Source organism: Lepisosteus platostomus, chromosome 14 (assembly GCF_059453375.1).
Source record: "Lepisosteus platostomus isolate fLepPlt1 chromosome 14, fLepPlt1.hap1, whole genome shotgun sequence".
NCBI lineage: Eukaryota > Metazoa > Chordata > Actinopteri > Semionotiformes > Lepisosteidae > Lepisosteus > Lepisosteus platostomus.
The window spans coordinates 27393207-27411521 of NC_142624.1; the positions used below are offsets into that span (position 1 = coordinate 27393207).

Here is an 18315-nt window from a genome sequence, read left to right on the forward strand (position 1 = left end):
TATTCCGTGTTCCAACTGAGAAGTGTGAAAGAGCACGGCTTGCCAAGTCTCACATCTGCTCTCACAATATGGGCTGCAGAGAAGAGCTTTGTGAGCAGCCTTGTCTATCACAAGCACACAGGCTGCTGCAGCACGAAAGCCACCAATGATCAGAGCAAGTATTAGTTTTCAGGAAGCATTGCTGTCCATTTCAAATCATTCACATGTGAAAATACTCTCCGTGAGGTGAACTATAGATACAAATTCAGTTTGGGATTACACAAGCAACTGCTTTTTGCAACTGTCATACAGTAAATGTGTCATTACTGCCGTATCACTTACATTAAGGCATTATTCAGACTTGTGAAAAAAAAACATTCAAAAAGAAACACAAAACACATCTACCACTTCTGACCAAATGTAAGATACTATCTCTCCCATATGCACTTAGGGTTAGACTATCATAAAGCTCTTCCTGTGTAGGACCTCCTTCCTGCTTAATGCTGTTTTTGATATATAAAGGAGTGCTGACAGCACATCACATCTCTCTAATGAACATACTGTATGGTGATATTTCAAATGTTTAAGAAGTAGACTTTAAAACATTTTTAAAAGGATTCTTTTGTATCACTTGCTGCAAGAGAAGGAAATAAGATGAAAACAAATTACCAGGAACAGGTAACAAAGAGAAAATAAAGCCTTAATACACATTTGAGTGCTGTTCTATAAAAATCAGACAGTACATTTTTTCTGCTTTAACACATAATGCATTGTTGAATCCATACCCACCCTCCTCCTCTCTTGCCACGCTTACTCATATGATCAAAAAAGGGCAACAGAAGTGCTTAAAGGGGACAATGATCCTAACCGTTACATTTTATGGAGTGTGACGCACATTACTGAAGCAACACACTAGGTGTGCAGTGCCACATTTCACAATATCACGAATCGGGATATACTTGTCACTTAAATAGAGAAGCCGTGTTGCAGTCCAGTTTTGCAGACAAGCTTTTCAGTCTACAAAATGTTTTCCTCTAATGTCATTGCAGCACAACTCCTGTGCGATGCATGCAAATCATGTTTCAGTGGCTTCCATCCGCTTCTCTATTATGCCAATGCTGAGCACATAAAAGCAAAGCCTGGTTTTATTTGGGGATAAAAGCTGCTGTAACTGGTACTTCAGTAATCATAAAGTATAAAATCTCATGCTAGGGTGTGCTTCTTTTATGAAAAAAAAACACAAATCTCCTGAATAGGCTTCAACAGTTCTTTTGCTGAATGGGAGCAGTAACAAACTACCATTTACACTGTGTTAGTTATTTTGCATATTGGTCTGCAAAACAGACTTGACATTATAAATAGTGCTCTTAGTTCTACCCCCTGTCTGTTCTACTATTAATGCTTAACTAGAGTAAACTGCTGGAATGTAATTTACATTTTCCATTGGGAATATTTGTTTTTCCAGTATCTTATCATTTCCTTGTTCATTTTGCTTCAGAGGTTTGCCATGGCAACCAACGTAATCTCCATTTTATTAGACTTACTTTTGACTTTTGATTTTGATTTTATTTGCTACTGGAATGTTTGAGCAGCCTGCATATATAACTCATAAAATAAACCAAAAATTAAGGGCATATGGCCCTGAGTTAAGCCTTTGTCAAGATGCAAACTATTACAAATTCCCTTTCAGCCACAAAAGCTTATTATTTTAATTAAGGCAGACTTCCCATTACTTCTATCCCCATACTGTAGCAAGCTGGATATTAATTGAGGAAATGATTATAAACTTAACATTAGTAGAAACAATTGAAGTCGTGGGGAGTTCACTTTCTTGTAGCGGAAACTGCTGCTTTGGTTTTTTTAATCGCTGCAGGCGTCAGTAAATTTGTTTCAATCACACTACAACCCTGGCCTCAAGCTTCTGTCAAATAATTTTGAAAAGTACATTTATTTGAAATACACTTACAGTATTAAGGCCATAGTATCCATAAATTAAACTACACTTTTTAAACTACTGCTTTTTATAATATCTTTCTGATAACCTGCTTATGTCTCACAGACATTGACAGTACTGTATATACTGTACAGGACTGCACACTGTACTGCAGTCTCATGTCACTGAACATATTTGTGTTACACTCATTTTACTGCATTACTGTATTTTTTGTATTCTTACACTGTTTCCCATACTCCCTTAACTTCTCTGAATTCATTTTTTTTTTTCATTTTTAAAATACAGCAGATTACTCATGGTCATCCTTATAAGTCACCTTGAATGAAGACAATGCATAAATATGCAAATTAGTGTATCAAAAACACATATCAATGCAAAATGTATTGAATATCGTTATTGATACTGAGTATCCATAATGGAACAATGGGCAGACAAAATAGGATGGATTGGAAACAGCAATGTAATGAATGTTCCATTGAAGTTTGTCCAAAGTTCCATTATGATGTGTAACTCCCACTTCAACTAATGTGTGCCAGCAGCCATATCACCCTGCAACTCACAACTGACAACCCACTGAAGCTCAGCAGGTGTGAGCCTGGTCAGTACCTGGATGGGAGACCTCCTGGGAAAAACTAAGGTTGCTGCTGGAAGAGGTGTTAGTGAGGCCAGCAGGGGGTGCTCACCCTGTGGTCCATGTGGGTCCTAATGCCCCAGTATAGTGACGGGGACACTATACTGTAAACAGGTGCCGTCCTTCGGATGAGATGTAAAACCAAGGTCCTGACTCTCTGTGGTCATCCCAGGGCACTTCTCGAAAAGAGTAGGGGTGTGACCCCCGTGTCCTGGCCAAATTTCCAATTGGCCCTTACCAATCATGGCCTCCTAATAATCCCCCTCTATGAATTGGCTTCATTACTCTGCTCTCCTCCCCACTGATAGCTGGTGTGTGGTGAGCGTTCTGGCGCACTATGGCTGCCGTCGCATCATCCAGGTGGATGCTGCACAATGGTGGTGGTGGAGGGGAGTCCCCATTACCTGTAAAGCGCTTTGAGTGGAGTGTCCAGAAAAGCGCTATATAAGTGTAAGCAATTATTATTATTATTATTATTATTAATATACCGTACAATGAAAGAAAAAAAAACTAAATATACTGGAAAAGGAAATATTTCAAACACTATTACACGGACTTCTTCCCTAATTAGAACTCTTGGCAATCCTCCAACAAGATTTTAAGCATTTAAAATTAAAACTCAGGGACCTTTTATGATAATATATTCATTTGTTGCCAGAAATCATAAATACAGATTTTCTTCTGTGCCTAAAAATAAGCTTCTGGCAACATTTAATGTTGAGGTCAAAAACTATAACCAAAAAGAACATTAAACTGCTTGCAATATCTCATACAGTACTGTATATAGCCAGAAACCTTCTTTCAAAAATTAGTCATTAGAATCATATTACATCTGTAAGCATTACAGTTATGGACAATTTAGAAGGAAATGTGGGGGTGAAGATGAATGAATTATCACAAGATTAAATTTTGTTAATAAAATGGGATACCATTGGGATAAAAATGCTATTGATTGGCTTATTTCTTCAATAGGGAAACAGATGATTGTGTGTTTTCAATGAGAATACTTTTGAATTTCTTTTGCTCTCGTTACAGTCAAGTGAAAACATGCAGTGTTGGTTGGTAGCTTCTGAATTCCTTTCTGTCTTTACTTTTTAGAGTGCCAAGTTAACACAGACATCCCCTTGTTTAAAACATCTTTACAAATCAAAAGGAGAATGATAGTTCTCCGTTCAACCTCTGCTGTACATAAAGCCAACCACACATCTGTATCGCACTTGTCTGCTTACTTTACCCAACAGTTGAAAGGAATAAATCTATCTAAGTGATGTTACTTGAATATTCATCTGTTAAATTTCTGCTGGGTACAGCTAAACCAGATAAATCTTGATCTATTTGTTACTCTATGTATAAGCAATCTCACTCAGCCATTCTCTTCTTTTTGGGAAATGGAGGGGAAAAAGGAGTTAGTGAGGTGATCAGAAGCATCAGCTAACTTTAAAAACCACTTCATATTTTTGCAGGTGCTATTTTAAGTTGTAGTTCTTAAGATTTAAGGAGCATAGAGTTAAACTGAAAGACAGTAATTTTACATTTATGCAGCAACCCAAATAGAACATATTCCTTAAGCTTGCAGTTTGCTATAGTGATGCTGGAACTTTCTACCACCAGAGTAAATAAGGCTAGCGACGTCACTCTCAAGATCTGGAGCAAAGCTGCAATTAGATACAATGAAGAAAGTGTGGTCTGGGGAGATACTGCTGGGGGAGGGAGGGAGAGAGACATTTGTTGAATTTGTTACATTGCTTCCTGCTTATCTTGTTATTGGTGTGATACTCCTTGTTAAAGTAAAAAGAAATTACCTAAAAAAGACTGTTTTTTACCTCATTAATATTCCTATAGTGCCTTGGCAACTAGAAGTTTCTCAATACAAAAATCAGACACTAGCAATTAACCACAGAGTGAAAGTGCAACAGTAAATGATATGTAAATGAGGCAAAGACCAACATACAGTAATATAGCTCTGTTGTGGAAAGCCAACATACTGTATGTACACTACAGAAAAGAATGACAAAGCCAAACAAACTACATTAAATAAAGTTTTTGTTACAGCCTCAGAAATCCATATCAGTAGTACACGTAACAACAGCGCAATATTCACAGCAACAGAGCATATATTTAGCAACTGCTTGCCTTGTGATATAATCATATTTGACACCTTATCTCAGAACTCTCAAAGTCATTTGAACATTAGAAGCTAAGCTTAAAGAAAAACAACCACCTAAAGCATTTTGTTCTGACTTTTATTAATCTAGTGAACATGCTAGGACCACAATAGCCATGAGATAAAAAGCACTATGCTCAGGTTCCAGATAAAGTATTGGTTACTGTAAGTGTATATAAATATGTAAAACATGGAAACATGGACATTTTCTTAATCTTAAACAAACTTAAAATATAAACTTACTGTAATAAATCAGCACAAAGACTTCTATTTATTTCTGAAGAAACATAGTTCAACCCAAAGTTTATTACGTCTTTTCATAGGTTTTTCGGGGAATTTTTTTTTGTTGCTGACTTTTCCTTGTAATACACAATAAATAATACACAATAAACAAGTCTTAAGAGGTCCAATCATAAGAATGATATGAATGATATGAAAACAATAAACATACTGTACCTTTTTTAGAAACCGTTTTTCTTTAATTAATCTTCGGATAATGTACCCTTCAGAGAGCTGTCAACTTCAATCTGGTATTGTGTGATTAGAAGACAGACTGCCACCTTGTGGTTCAGAGTGAAACCTCTGGGGTTGGAGTATTTTTTTGGAACTTTTTAAAACTCCAGAACAGGATTCCACACTCAAGTCAGAGGTGAAATGGTAAACTCTGTAAGGTCAATAACATAAGCGCTTATAACCTCTGGGCAGTTCACACATTTCTGCCACTGATCTAGAGTACTGTATCAGCTGTTTGGAAAGCGCTACTGAAGTAGCCAGGAGGTTATAGGAAATAGCATGAGATTGTAATATTTTTGCCATATAGAGGAAAACAAATGATTATCAGTTGACTATTATCTGTTATTTTCCAAATAAGAAGTTAAACTGTTAGTCATTTTACCACTGGATGATGTTATCAATGAATGAGCTATTGACTTATTGGGTAATGATTTGTGAAGTGTATTGGAAATTGTATTGAACACATTGAAGCCAAGTATTTACCACCACCACCTTCCTCCAGCTAAAATAAATTAAAGTTAGTTGACAAGTATATATAAAATCAAAAATTTCTTAGTCAGGATAATTGCATAATTTTAATTTTATTGCTGTGTGAAAAAAGTAACTTATTTCTCCAAATTTACAGAAATAGTTCACTGTAAAAGTTTTGCCTACACTTGAATATATGAAACTATAGCTATTATCTGGTACTGCAAGGGATTCAGTGATGACAGAAATTAAACAAATGTGACTGTAATTGTCGTACATTATTAAATTAAAATTTGTTTGCAAGGCATTCATCTAATGTGGATAACTTGTTGCAACACAAATTATGATTCTGCTCTTGTTTATTATATAAATATAAATTCTCATCCTGAATCTGTCCTAGGGGATGTTCCAAAGGCTTTTAAGTTAGATAGTAAAGATTTAATTGTCCCATTTCCATAGTCACTCTAATATGTTTGGATATGCTGGTATCCATAGGAACTGAATGAGCCATTAAAAGGCATTTCATGAAACTGACACCAATACTCTGCTTTCCTAAGCACTTAAATGATGGCAGTGATTACCAATTCATTTACCATATAGCACTATATTAAAATACTACATTCAGTGTGACATAGGTCTATTAACTCTACGACAGTATATTGTTTCTGTTTCACTGATGTTTGGGGTATCCATACACAGTTACTTTGTATCCCTTTCTACACAATCATTCAAAAGTCTTCTCCAAACAATATATCCATCTTGTGTATGATGAGTAACATAAAAAAAACAAAACACAAGATATCATCAAATATGTTCTTTACCTTAAACCTTAATTTTTTCTTTAAAATGTTTCTATACTCTGGTATGCAGTTCAATTTCTTTATATTGTAAAATAATTGGTAAAATCCCAGCAAAATTGACCAATGTACAAAGGTCAAAATTTCCATCCTGATGTGTAATTGTGTAATAATACATTGTGGCGCCCCCGCCTGGCGTTGCGGCTGAAGTGCACCCAGCCAAGGTGTGCAGCGAGGGGCAGGATGGGAGGAGAAGCCAAAGGGGGAACTGAGGGCTACTGGTCAGCGTGGGTTGACCATCTGGTGCGGTTGCACATTGTTGTGGGCTGTTGGGTTGTCATATAAATACTGTAGTTATCCCCGGTTTACACCCTTTTATACCTGTACCCACTTAACCAACCTATCCCTATGTACCTGTACCCCAAGTGACCCTAGTGTGTTATACTCTGGTTACATTGTCTTTGTCTCCTGCTGCCTTTGCTGCTGTGCCGCCTGTAAAGAGCAGTTTCCATTCTAAAAAGAGCCTGAAAATCTGCTGAGCCCATCTTGCTACAATATAAATATACTGTACAAAGTTAGAAATATACTGTAAAATGTCCTACGTGACGATAGGTGACGCTCATGCAGATATACTCCAAGTATTTCCACTTTTGGTTTCCATACTAAAGTCCTTACAGATGTACAATGTTTTTAAAACACTTTAAATATTTATGCCAAAGTCTTAAAGGGGAACTGCAGTCCCAATTTCACAGACTGGTTATTAAATCTTGATAACAAATTAAAATAATTGACGGTATCACAAAATTTTACAAATTCCGAAATCAAGCACAAAATTGTGAACTTTGTGAAAGTACTGTATAGTCACCATGTTGTCGCAAACCCCTGGTCTCATGGGCAAGAGTGAGGGTTTGTTCGAACAGTGACGTGAAGCTGCCCTTCCTACTCACTAGTCACTGTAAGGATTTATGTGATGTAAGAGCAAATAAGTACAAATTGTGCAGCAGACATTTCACCACAGAAATGTTCAACCCGTTAACAAGTAAGTTGTATTTGTTGGCAAAACCTCCTTGAATTTGAGAGCAATATTTCTATTGGGTTAAAAGAGATGTATTCACGAACCTGCTTGTTTACAACATTATTGGGCCACAACATGTCACCAGACGTTTGGCTTCCTCATTCTGAATTGCAGAAAGTGGCGCTGTGCACACCTGGAAATTTAGTCTATTTTGTGATGTAAATTGGAGGTTTTACACATTACTGTGCACATTTTAATTTCATTGCGGTTTGAAATGCTCTCATCAATGCTGATTCTTTCCGAACTTGAAATATAAAAATAGTGTTGCAGTTCCCCTTTAACAACTTCAGTAGATGTATGATTTTCTTTGTTTCAAATGATTCATAATTTATCTCTGAAATGCTGCAAATGGCTTAGAGATAAGCACTGACTCTGGACTCAAATTGCCATTTCTGGTAGGTTACTAATAGAGGAAGAGGTTCGGTGTAAAAACATATTGTTTCAAATACTTGAGAACAGAGTGAAAATCTACTGTACCTTGTGCACAACACCTTTCTGTAGTATATTCTAATACACATACTGTATATAGAGAATCGTGAATTTAATATGTTGGTAAGTTAGTAATCATTATATTATTTGTTGTTTTAGTGTATAAATTTCATTTATTAAATAAAATCCATTTCTTTTTATTAAATTTTATTTAACAAAATCACATATTAGTCAAAACTTACACTGTTGTACTGCTACAAATTGTTTAGCTTCACTCTCAAAAATATCTTGTACAGAAGGAAGTACTAAAGATATTTTCATTTAAGCCTTGTTTTTTCACGCTTGGATGCATAATTCAGTCAAACAAAACTGTCCTTTTCAACCACAGTTAAACAAGATGTTAAAGAGGATTTGTGATAACTTAAGTTATGATACTGCATTTTTTAGATGCAGGCTGTGATCCATAACCTTATTTTTTCTAGCAAACAACATTTCAGACACATGTTTGAAAATATTTCAGCACCCCATAGTGCCGTTTACTAAACTTTTTCAGAACACCTACGGAGCAAATGTGCCTGAGCTAACAGATTAACTCTGGAAATGCATTCTGATATAACGTAACATTAATGAAGTAACAAATCTGAATGATTAATTCACAAATGTAACTAAGCAATAAAACTGACAACGCACCATTTAAACCAGGCTGTAGCCCAATTCAAATTTAGAAAAGCTTTAAAAATACTTTCCCTTATCCCGTATAATTGTTTTTCTTAAAAAACTCTAAAGGCAAGGGAAAATATTTGTAAATTAATAGCTATTGGCATGGAAAGTTCTTGAACACTTGCAGAGACTGTACTTTCTGAAGTTATTTTCGCACAATAAATAATAAATATTCCATGATTTCCTTAGATTCTTTGACTTTCCGGGTAGGAAAGCTGTGATGGGTATCATTTCAGAGCTCTACGTAGGTGATTAGCCCAGTTTTTTATTGACTGAGCATGAGCCCCCCTGAACAACTTCAATGGATTACAATTTAGATGACAAAAAAAGATCTAGATTCTCCATCTCTATCTGGTGCTTTTTAGTGTGGATGAAAGATGAGAAATCCACAACGCAATCTTTTCTACAAAAAAGTTACAAATGTTAAAAGCAACATCAGAGGTAATTAATTACAATTAAAATCATGCTGTTTTAGCAGACAGGCTTTTTCTAGGAGATTTCTTGTCCTGATTTTTCCTCGTCCTAGTTTGTTTCAAAACACTTAAATGTCTGCTTATCAAGTAACATTTAACATCTGTTGGCCTCATTACCCTCTGAGAGATGCTTTTTGTCTTTCAATGCAAACAGTTCTAACCAGTCTTCTCTTTATCTACACTTATAATAGCACACAGTTTTTTGCTCTTGTACAAAGATAAAGGAAAGGAAAGGAGCTCTGTGTGGGAGCAATATAGCCATGTGCATGCAATATTGTAGTTCAAGTGTAACAATCAAAGAAACCTTTCACTATTAAACTACGCTGAAAGGACATTCCTTCAAGGCAAGTTTGTTTATAGTCCCAAAGACAGTTTAAAATGTCTGGAAACATGCTGTTCCCACTTTAAAGCTGCTTCCCACAAAGATACCATGAGGACAAAAAAGAATGAAACTGCTGTCATTACTGTCAATAGTTTAAGTCAGGACTGGCAGAATACAGTGTGTTTTGTATAAATAACAACAAATTTAATAAAAGCGGTCCACTTATAGAAGTGTTGATACGCACTAGTTGCAGTGGCCTGCGTCAGAATTTCTGCAAAGGCCTCTTTGTTTCGGGTGAGGCTTTAATTTGTGCTGAAAGGTTATACAGTGTTGCAGAGATACAGTTTGTGCTCAATTTATTCTGGGGTTCCCTGGAACTGAGCTCTAGAACCTCTCAATTTTAGTCTTTTTTTTGGGTTCCAGGTCAAGACCTCTAAAACTTGGTGTCACGTCCTGGTGGCATACATCATATAACATGAGCATTTAAATAATGAACAGAAAATAATTTTATAGGAGTCTTGTCTTGTATGCTCCTTGATCACATTTCTGCATAACAATCCTCCTTTGCTCACAATGTGTGAGCACCGTAAAAACAGATTTGAAGTTAGGGTTAAATGAATGGTACTGTAATATTCATCTGCAAGATACCACAACTGAGAATTGCAGGGGATTGTAAGTGTTGGAATGTCATTAAAGCTGGCTGCACATCATCTCAAAGCCCATCATGTAACCATTTCACATCTGTTAGACTGTGTTAGGACAACGTTAGTGATCATCTTTGTCCTTGTCCCTTATGTTTCACCACAGCAAACCAGGATTAATATATTCTTCTTGAACACCTTCACACTCAATTGCTGTCATCAGGACTCAAAGCAGGTCAAGAGTTTGTGACTATACAGTTCAAAGATGTTTGACAAAACGTTGCAGTGCAATGTGCCCTATCATGGTCAGATCATCAACATCAATGTGTGGAGCAAATCTGGGAAGCAAATTGAGCCAACCCTAATCACAGAAGCTGGAGAGATATCGTTTTCTGATTAACTGAGACTCAATCTGAGTTTTATTGATATCCAGCCCCATGTCTACATGGAGTTTGTGACTGATGATGTGGAGTGCAGTTAATGTTCATTTCTTATCAGAACTGGTTTCTGTGGACAAGCTTTTGTGACTAGGTTTTCCTCCACTGTTAGTTGAAGCTGACAGACACAGACAATTCACTTTGCAGCAGACAGTGCGCACACAGCTAGGGTTACACATATTGACCTTCAAAACCATCTGAGATGAATCCCAACCAAACACCTGGGGGTGGAGGCATTATGTTCTGCAGCAACAACCCAAATGACAGACCATTATAAAGATGTTGCAGGCATTACAGCATCATAGGATAGCTCTCCCATAAACATTTGTGAGACATCTGTGTCATTTAATGCCTTTTAAACTTCAGAAAAGTGCCAGGGCACAAGTCAGTCCCACCTGTTACTTGATGACATTTACCAGTTCCCAGCCAATGAACTGCGGTTGTTTCCTCTGTGTGTTCCATTGATAAATTCAAACAAACGATGTACTGTATTTGCCACATGAACTTTCATGGTGTCATAAAATGGTTTCACTTACAGAACTCACACTTTTTATTGCCTCTCCGTATATGTTTATAGATACAGTTAGTAGTGGGAATCAAGTAAAAAACATAGTATTTATTTTTAGCCAATCACAGTAAGAACATTTTATAAAAAGACAAAATACTCAAAAACTGCTCCTGATGCAGTCTTTTTGGGTTGAAGTCATAGAAGTTATCCAAGGATAAAAGTATCCTTATGACACAGGTGTTGTTCAAAAGAAATATAATCAGGCCTCATAATCACAACTAGTGTACTTTTTTTAAATGATCATTATGCTTTATCATCTCTTACTCTTTTTCAGAAATAAACTAATTTTGCAATGGGCCAAACATTTTCTAAACATTGCTTTACAACAATGTCTGCTTTGCCCTGTTTACTGAATTTGTCTGGAACCCTTGGATATTTATTTTCCATTTCTTTCCAGTTATCAGTGACCCAGAGCAACATGGTGGTGTGGCAGTGCAGAACTCCTGAGTTCCATGTTTGCTTGTGGACTGGAGTCACGCCCAGGTTATAGTACTGCTCAAAATTCTTGGTGATACTTTTTTATCATGAGTGATAGGTGTTTGTTTTTTTAGAAAATCTTTTTGAAAGCAACATTTAAGCTACCTTAAAAACTGTAAAAACCTCCACACTAACTGCGTGCCATAAGAGCTCTACAGGAGATCTTGTTTGTTCTTTGTTTCTTTTTCCACATCCTCCCTTCCGTGAATAGCCAGAACATTGGCATACACATCGAACGTGAGCCAATGTAGGAAGGGCTGTATCCACACAGGACACATCACTCCACTGAGGAAGGCCTGAGAAGTTTCAGCTGTTTTCTGTTGCACTGGACATGGTAATTAAGTATTATTTTTAAGTTTAAAATCAGATCTTAACCATAAACCTCCCAATTATCCTTAAATAACATAGTATTATGCTCTTTTCTCTTTGTGCCATATCTACAGAACACTGACTGCCACCTAATAGTTTTGCCAGAGCTATTTTAAGGTTACTTTCCTACTGTATATCAGCTCTACAGTCAGTTCAGTGAATCCTCAGAGGACAGAAGATTCTAGGTAGACATGTATATTATCCCTGTTTTCATAAGATAACAAAAAGGAAGGAATGTGTTACTTAGAGTATTTTATCTCAGTGTTGGCAATAACATCTTATGAAGTTGTATACGCAGTTATCAGTAAATAATACAAAAAAAATTGAAGTCTTGGTTGTTTTAATGATTTTTAGGATTGCTTTGCTATGAATACATTTTCTCTTTCTTTTTACATCTCTTTCTTGCACATGACAGTGTGGAAATTCACATTGGAGTTACTGTGTGACACATAAAAGTACAGCAGCCTGAATGAATGGTCTGTCTCCCACAGGGGTGGTAGCACGACATTTTTGATATGACCAGTCACTATCCTAGTAATTACTCAATGTGCCATTACAGTTACAATTAGAACACTAATCGAAGAATCTGCTTTGTTGTATTTTATTAAAACATGGCACTGCTGCTTAGTACACTGCTCAAATAAGCAATTAAAATGTCACATGCCCTTTCAGAAATCATACAAAGTTCATACAAAAACAAAAAAGCACTACAGTAATTGCAATTTTTAACTGGTGACAGCCTCATTCATCCATGTTCTTACACTATAGATCCTAACAGATGAACCTATAGAACCTTCTGCTGCAAAAAAAGGGAAACAATAAAAAAGCCAACGTTATCTTAAAAGTACAAAATTGAAAGGGTTGCTACCTTAATACTGTACCATGCATTTCTATGAGATTACTGTGTATAATTCGGTATCACATTTCTTAAAATAAATTGCTGTTCTGGAATACCGCTCAGTCCAGGGAAAAGCAACCAGATACATTGCTGGACATTCTACACTGAAAGATTAATAGAACTGAATCCTTTTGATCTTCAATGAAGAAGACTGGAAAGGGTCCTGATTCAAGTAGCCAAATTCTTGAAAACGTTCCTGACACAGAACGAACAGTGCAGCAGGAACCAAGGGGCATGCATGGAAACTAACAAGAAAGGCATTTAAAATATAAAACAGGAGGTACCTGTTGTAATGGCCTCCTCATGTTCTTATGCTTTAGTAATGTGGATATGTATCGTTATAAAAAGTTTATAATTATTTCTACTAATAGGGAAGAAACAAAAACACCCAAAACTATAATTGTGCATCACTGAATTATAGTGATGGAATAAGGAAGGTGACACATTTGATAAAACATCATTCTAAATCTCCAAACTGCAATCTGAACACTAAGAATGATTTACCCTCAATACTTCCTAGAAAAATATACGTAATAAAGTAAAATCTCACATCTGCCTCCTAGTCCTCTTATGTGCTACAACAAATTACTCTGAACTTTCTGTGATACTGTATAAGGTACTTTCCATCATTGCCTGTTTGTTTTTTCCTGTTATATTTTTCATGTAAAGAACATTGATTTTAGATGATTATGCTTTAGAAAACTCCATTAAAATAAGAGAGAAACATTTATCTTTCTGAGAGCAGAATGAAAGACTCACAAAGTCTTCTGATTTTTAATAGTGCGATTTGTCAAATGATGTCACCCTAATATGTTGGCTAAATTTGAATTTATATCTTATCTGACAGGATCTGTTTCACATTGGTTAAAAGGATACTTACTATGAATTAAACACAATGTGCCATGTTTTTCCTTTACAAAATCCCAGTCAATTACACCACTATCTCTAACCCTATAAGTCTATAGTAGTAGGGTAAGTCAGGCTAATGGCCAGATAACCTCCAAAATCAACTGAAGGTGACATGTCTGTTTGGAAGCTTTTATAACAAATGAATTTTCCTGGTCCCTGTGATGGACTGGCATCCTGGCCATGGTTTATCCTGCTTGCCGGGACCCTATACTAGTTGACTAGTTTACTTTGCTCACTTCTCTATAAGTATACACATTCAAAAAAACTGTCAAATTAGGAAAGATCTTTATTTATTTTTTTATTTCTCTTTCTTTTTCTTTCACAGGCCAATATAATATATGGTTTTGATTCAAATTGGTCTGTATATTGGAAAATATTATTACAGGTAAAACTGTTTTTGTTTCTATTATGCCCTACAGCTTATTTCTTATAAATTATTCAACACAGTGGCTTTAATATGTTGTTACAATTGTTGTAAGAGTACATGACACACTTGGTTAATCATACTAAGGTCACAGAGGAAATACAATCTTGTCTAAACTTCATGTGTTATAGATCTTATTTCTCTGTCTCACATTGAGTATTCCAACCTGAGTTGCAAATTTGTAAAAAATGAAAACTTTAATTGCAGTTTTACACATCTTCCTGACCACTCGTATTGCATTAAATACACTTTGACCCATTTTGTGTTAAAGTAGGTTGTGTTATATTTAATTTTGTTTTTAGTTGGGTAAGCCAAGATGAAAAACTCCCATTAGCTGAACTAGCAGGAAGCTCCTAGTAATATTTTAGTCACAGTTTTCTGATTTTTCAACTGAAGTTTTAAAATCCAGCATAAGTATCTCATGCCCTTTCTATGTTGAAATACAGTGTCACCAGACAGTATAAGCCAGAGAAAGTTTACATTTTAGTACAATCAAGTCCTTTTAGATTCTTTTAACTGAAAGATCCAAACACAATTAATTTTGGTTTTACTTGACAACTATTGAATACAAATTCAGCAGACAGAGGGAAATTTAACAACAGTTCCTAATATTGTTAGAACTCTATAAAAACTTCAAGTGATAACAAATATTATAAAAATATTATTTAAGCTTTGAAAAGTTGCTTTGTACTTTACAGGTATGGGTGGCCTTTGTGTTTTTAGGTGTCGTGCACGAGTATAAATTCTTACCTTGCTAAGACTTTCATGTGTTGACCTATTAATTCAAAGATTTTTCCTGGAGGTGAAAGATGGAATTCAAAAGACATGTTGGATGATTAACTGGAGTGTATGAAACCAACAAAGCACTTTACCCTATAGCTAAAGCCACTATGCCATTCTACATCAATGTATGCTGTATGTATTTTCATGAATGATTTATACAGTAGCGTAACAGACAGCTATTATTCACATCCTCAGGTTTGTATTATATTGAAGTGCAAAAAGTGCTTTTGTCTCCCATTAACAGCAAAATTGAAAAAAAAAACAGACAGAAAACCATTTCTCTTAACTCCTGTGCATTTCAAAGATCCTATAAAAACATAAAAACCATATAAGAACTGAAACGAAACATTTTTTTTCACTTTTGTTTAGAAAGATCTTCCAAAAGAAGAAAGTCTGGGCATAATTAACATATACAAATGTCTGATGGGTATATATTTCTTATAGTTTATTATAATAATCTGATTAAATGGCCAATAAGGTAGCAAGTATGATCAGAACAGAGCGTATGTTTTAATTACAAAATAAGCTATTATGTTTTACTTACACTTTTTGCAAGTTGTTTTACTTACGTTTTTAGGTGTTGAACTTGGATTCATGGCAGTGGTATTCTCAAACATCATTTTCAGGCTGTCTAGTGGGATGTCAAATCTCTCTATCTTCCTCGCAGCTTGCAGGTCTTCTTTAACAACTTCATTGTTGACTTTGTCCGGCTGTGGACTGAAGTGGGATAAGGATGTGGGTTCTGCGACCACAGCCTCATTTGCCCTTGTTCCGTTTCCTGATTCAGTTTCCATCGTTGCAGAAACAGTATCCCCCTGCTCTAGGTACTGAAACTGGAAGTCAATTGTGACTAGAGGGAGAGAGGGAAAGAGAGAGAGAGAAAAATCACCAGTTGATAGGGTAACACTTTCTATGATGTCAGTATGACTGTTAAAAGTTATAGCGTGCGCAATCGGAAGACAAAAATACAGACTGGTTGGAGCTGAATGAAAGTCTAATAATAATTAAAACCAACTTTAAGTGCACATTAGTAGCCTCAGCATCCTGGTAATATACTGTAAACAGATGTAGCTACTTTCAGACTTTTGAAAACTTGACTTTTTCAAGTGAAACCTTGAATGCCTACATCGCTGTGTCACAAGACTCCCACTTGTATTTCAAACAGCTTGCTAAACCTCTCCAGCTTGGGCCTTCAGCCAGGTTTTTCATTTTGCACAAATCATCATTTTCAAACTTGGGTTACTTGGCAGGCATGTACTGTAGCTGTGATGCTCAAAAGGAAACTTGCATCCAAGGCTTGGATGTTGGGTTTTTTTTTTCCTGCGGTCTGCCTTCAGCTCTACAAAATGAATTAATCCAAGATGGGAAAAGAAAAAAAAAATCTTGCAGATGAATTATGGTAAGCTTCAGGCATTCCCCGAAACTCCCAGCCTCCTTTGTTTTTAAGAGCAAGACTGCTGCTGTAACCTTGAAACAGTGCAGGAAGGTCCCATGGGTGAAATTCTGCAGCTAACAGGAAACAAGAACAGGAAGAACAGTAAATACCTATCACATCCTTCTGTGTAAATCGGGACCCCAGATGACAGGATTGTGGAAATCCTATTATTCTTAAATAAATGATGGAAAACTACTAACAATTAGCCTGACCCCCAGCTTGTTAGTTTTATTGCTTTTTTACCAAAACGCCCTTTTCCTTAGTGGACACCTCCCAGGGTCTCTTAAAGGGCTAAATTAGCAGTTTACTTTAAATGTAATATAAATGTTTAACACACAAAACTGATAATACGCAATTACAATTCATTAACATTGTTTGGATTATTGTGTGCTCTACTGTACACAAAGCAAAACATAAGTCACATGGTTCTTTTACCTAACAGTGCTTGTTCAAGCTAAACAGACTAATTTCTCAGTGATCAGTGCCAGGACATGTACAAGGAAGACGAAAGAATGCGATGCATATCTAAAAGGTCTATTAAAACTTTTTTTAAACTGCTTTTTAATCTTTTTTTATCGGCAAATCTGCTTCTTCCACATGATTCCAGGTATTTGGCATACAGAGGACTTTTCAGAAGTTATATTTTGTTCACCTGATTATAAATTATAGAACACAGTACAAGGTGAATTTTATGAAAGATAATCACAGAGAACTGTATAGATCATATATAATAAGATACCACATAAGAACAAAAGTGATAGGAAAGTGCAGACAACATAATTGATGCCTTTAAGATACTCTGGAATTTGGAACTAAAACCATAGGCAGAATCGTCTCTCTGTTATTATGTTTAATTCTCTCGGAAAAGAAACTGGTAATGAACCATCATTTCGCTTGTTAAGCAACCACACTGGAATGCAACATGAATGTGTCTTACCTTTTTGTCTTTCTTGTCACCCTGGCATAGCCCAAACTAAGAAACCTGCATGAATTAAGGAGTCTTTGTGCGGGGTGATCACATCTAACTAATGAACAGCAAGCATGATAGACACATCTGATAGCAGCGAAGAGACACAGAAGCTCCTCCACGTACTTCTAAGAATGCATTATTTAGCAAAGCCCCAAAGAATCCGTGTAACTTTCAGCTGTATCCCGTGACTGCCCAGAGTACTCATCTTACACTATTTAATACTCGTGTGTTCTACCGTGAGTGCAGGTTTTTTTATCCGTGTAAATTCTACAGTGAGAAAGATAACATATTGACCGAGGTTATTCAAGATGCTGAGTGCACAATTCTGAATGAACTAAATTGGAAGCATTATTAACTCCACCACAGCAACAAGATGCCCTATTCCTGCCTGTTTATTAAACAGTTGTTGCCCTTTTCCTGCTACTGAAACGAAAATACACTATTTTGTGTTAGTTTAAACTACTGTACATACAGTATATGCAACACACAAAACACATTCATCTGCATATACAGTATATGTCATCCTTACATTTTTGCTTAATAACTTACATAATAAAGTTTAACTGCAGCAATCTTATGATGGTGTTCTAATAATTTTTATTAACTGCTCCATTTAAAAGCATTTGACAGTAATGTCCTTAAGATTTTCATCAACATGAAACACATTTTCCCTTACTTACAAAAAACATAGTAAATCTCCAACCAGACAAAAATGTTTTAATATCAGTTTTTTGTTTTGTTTTTTCAAATGGCAACCAGGTCATTGCGGGTGAAGATTTACAGATAAATATCATTCAGTAAAAAATCCATTATAAATACAATTAAAAACCTTAAAATTGTAATATTGCAGGACAATTATTCAGATTTTGGTTACATAAA

At 35.8% G+C, this 18315-nt stretch overlaps 1 protein-coding gene across 2 annotated transcripts in view; it reads right to left on the minus strand.

Moving 5' to 3' along the window:
- xirp2b (xin actin binding repeat containing 2b) overlaps positions 1 to 17573 on the minus strand; it is a 54071-nt gene extending 36498 nt beyond the window's left edge. Inside the window, exons 1-3 of one of the 2 annotated variants that reach the window (XM_088605411.1) lie at positions 17404 to 17573; positions 16158 to 16540; positions 15601 to 15881 (exon numbers count right to left, since the gene is read on the minus strand). In XM_088605411.1, the coding sequence (XP_088461537.1) occupies positions 15601 to 15825 (225 nt within the window). In that variant the 5' untranslated portion in view covers positions 15826 to 15881; positions 16158 to 16540; positions 17404 to 17573. Of the gene's footprint in view, positions 1 to 15600; positions 16541 to 17403 lie in introns of both variants that reach the window. The other variant, XM_088605410.1, reaches the window with a different exon arrangement.
- Between the last annotated feature and the right edge of the window lie 742 nt (positions 17574 to 18315).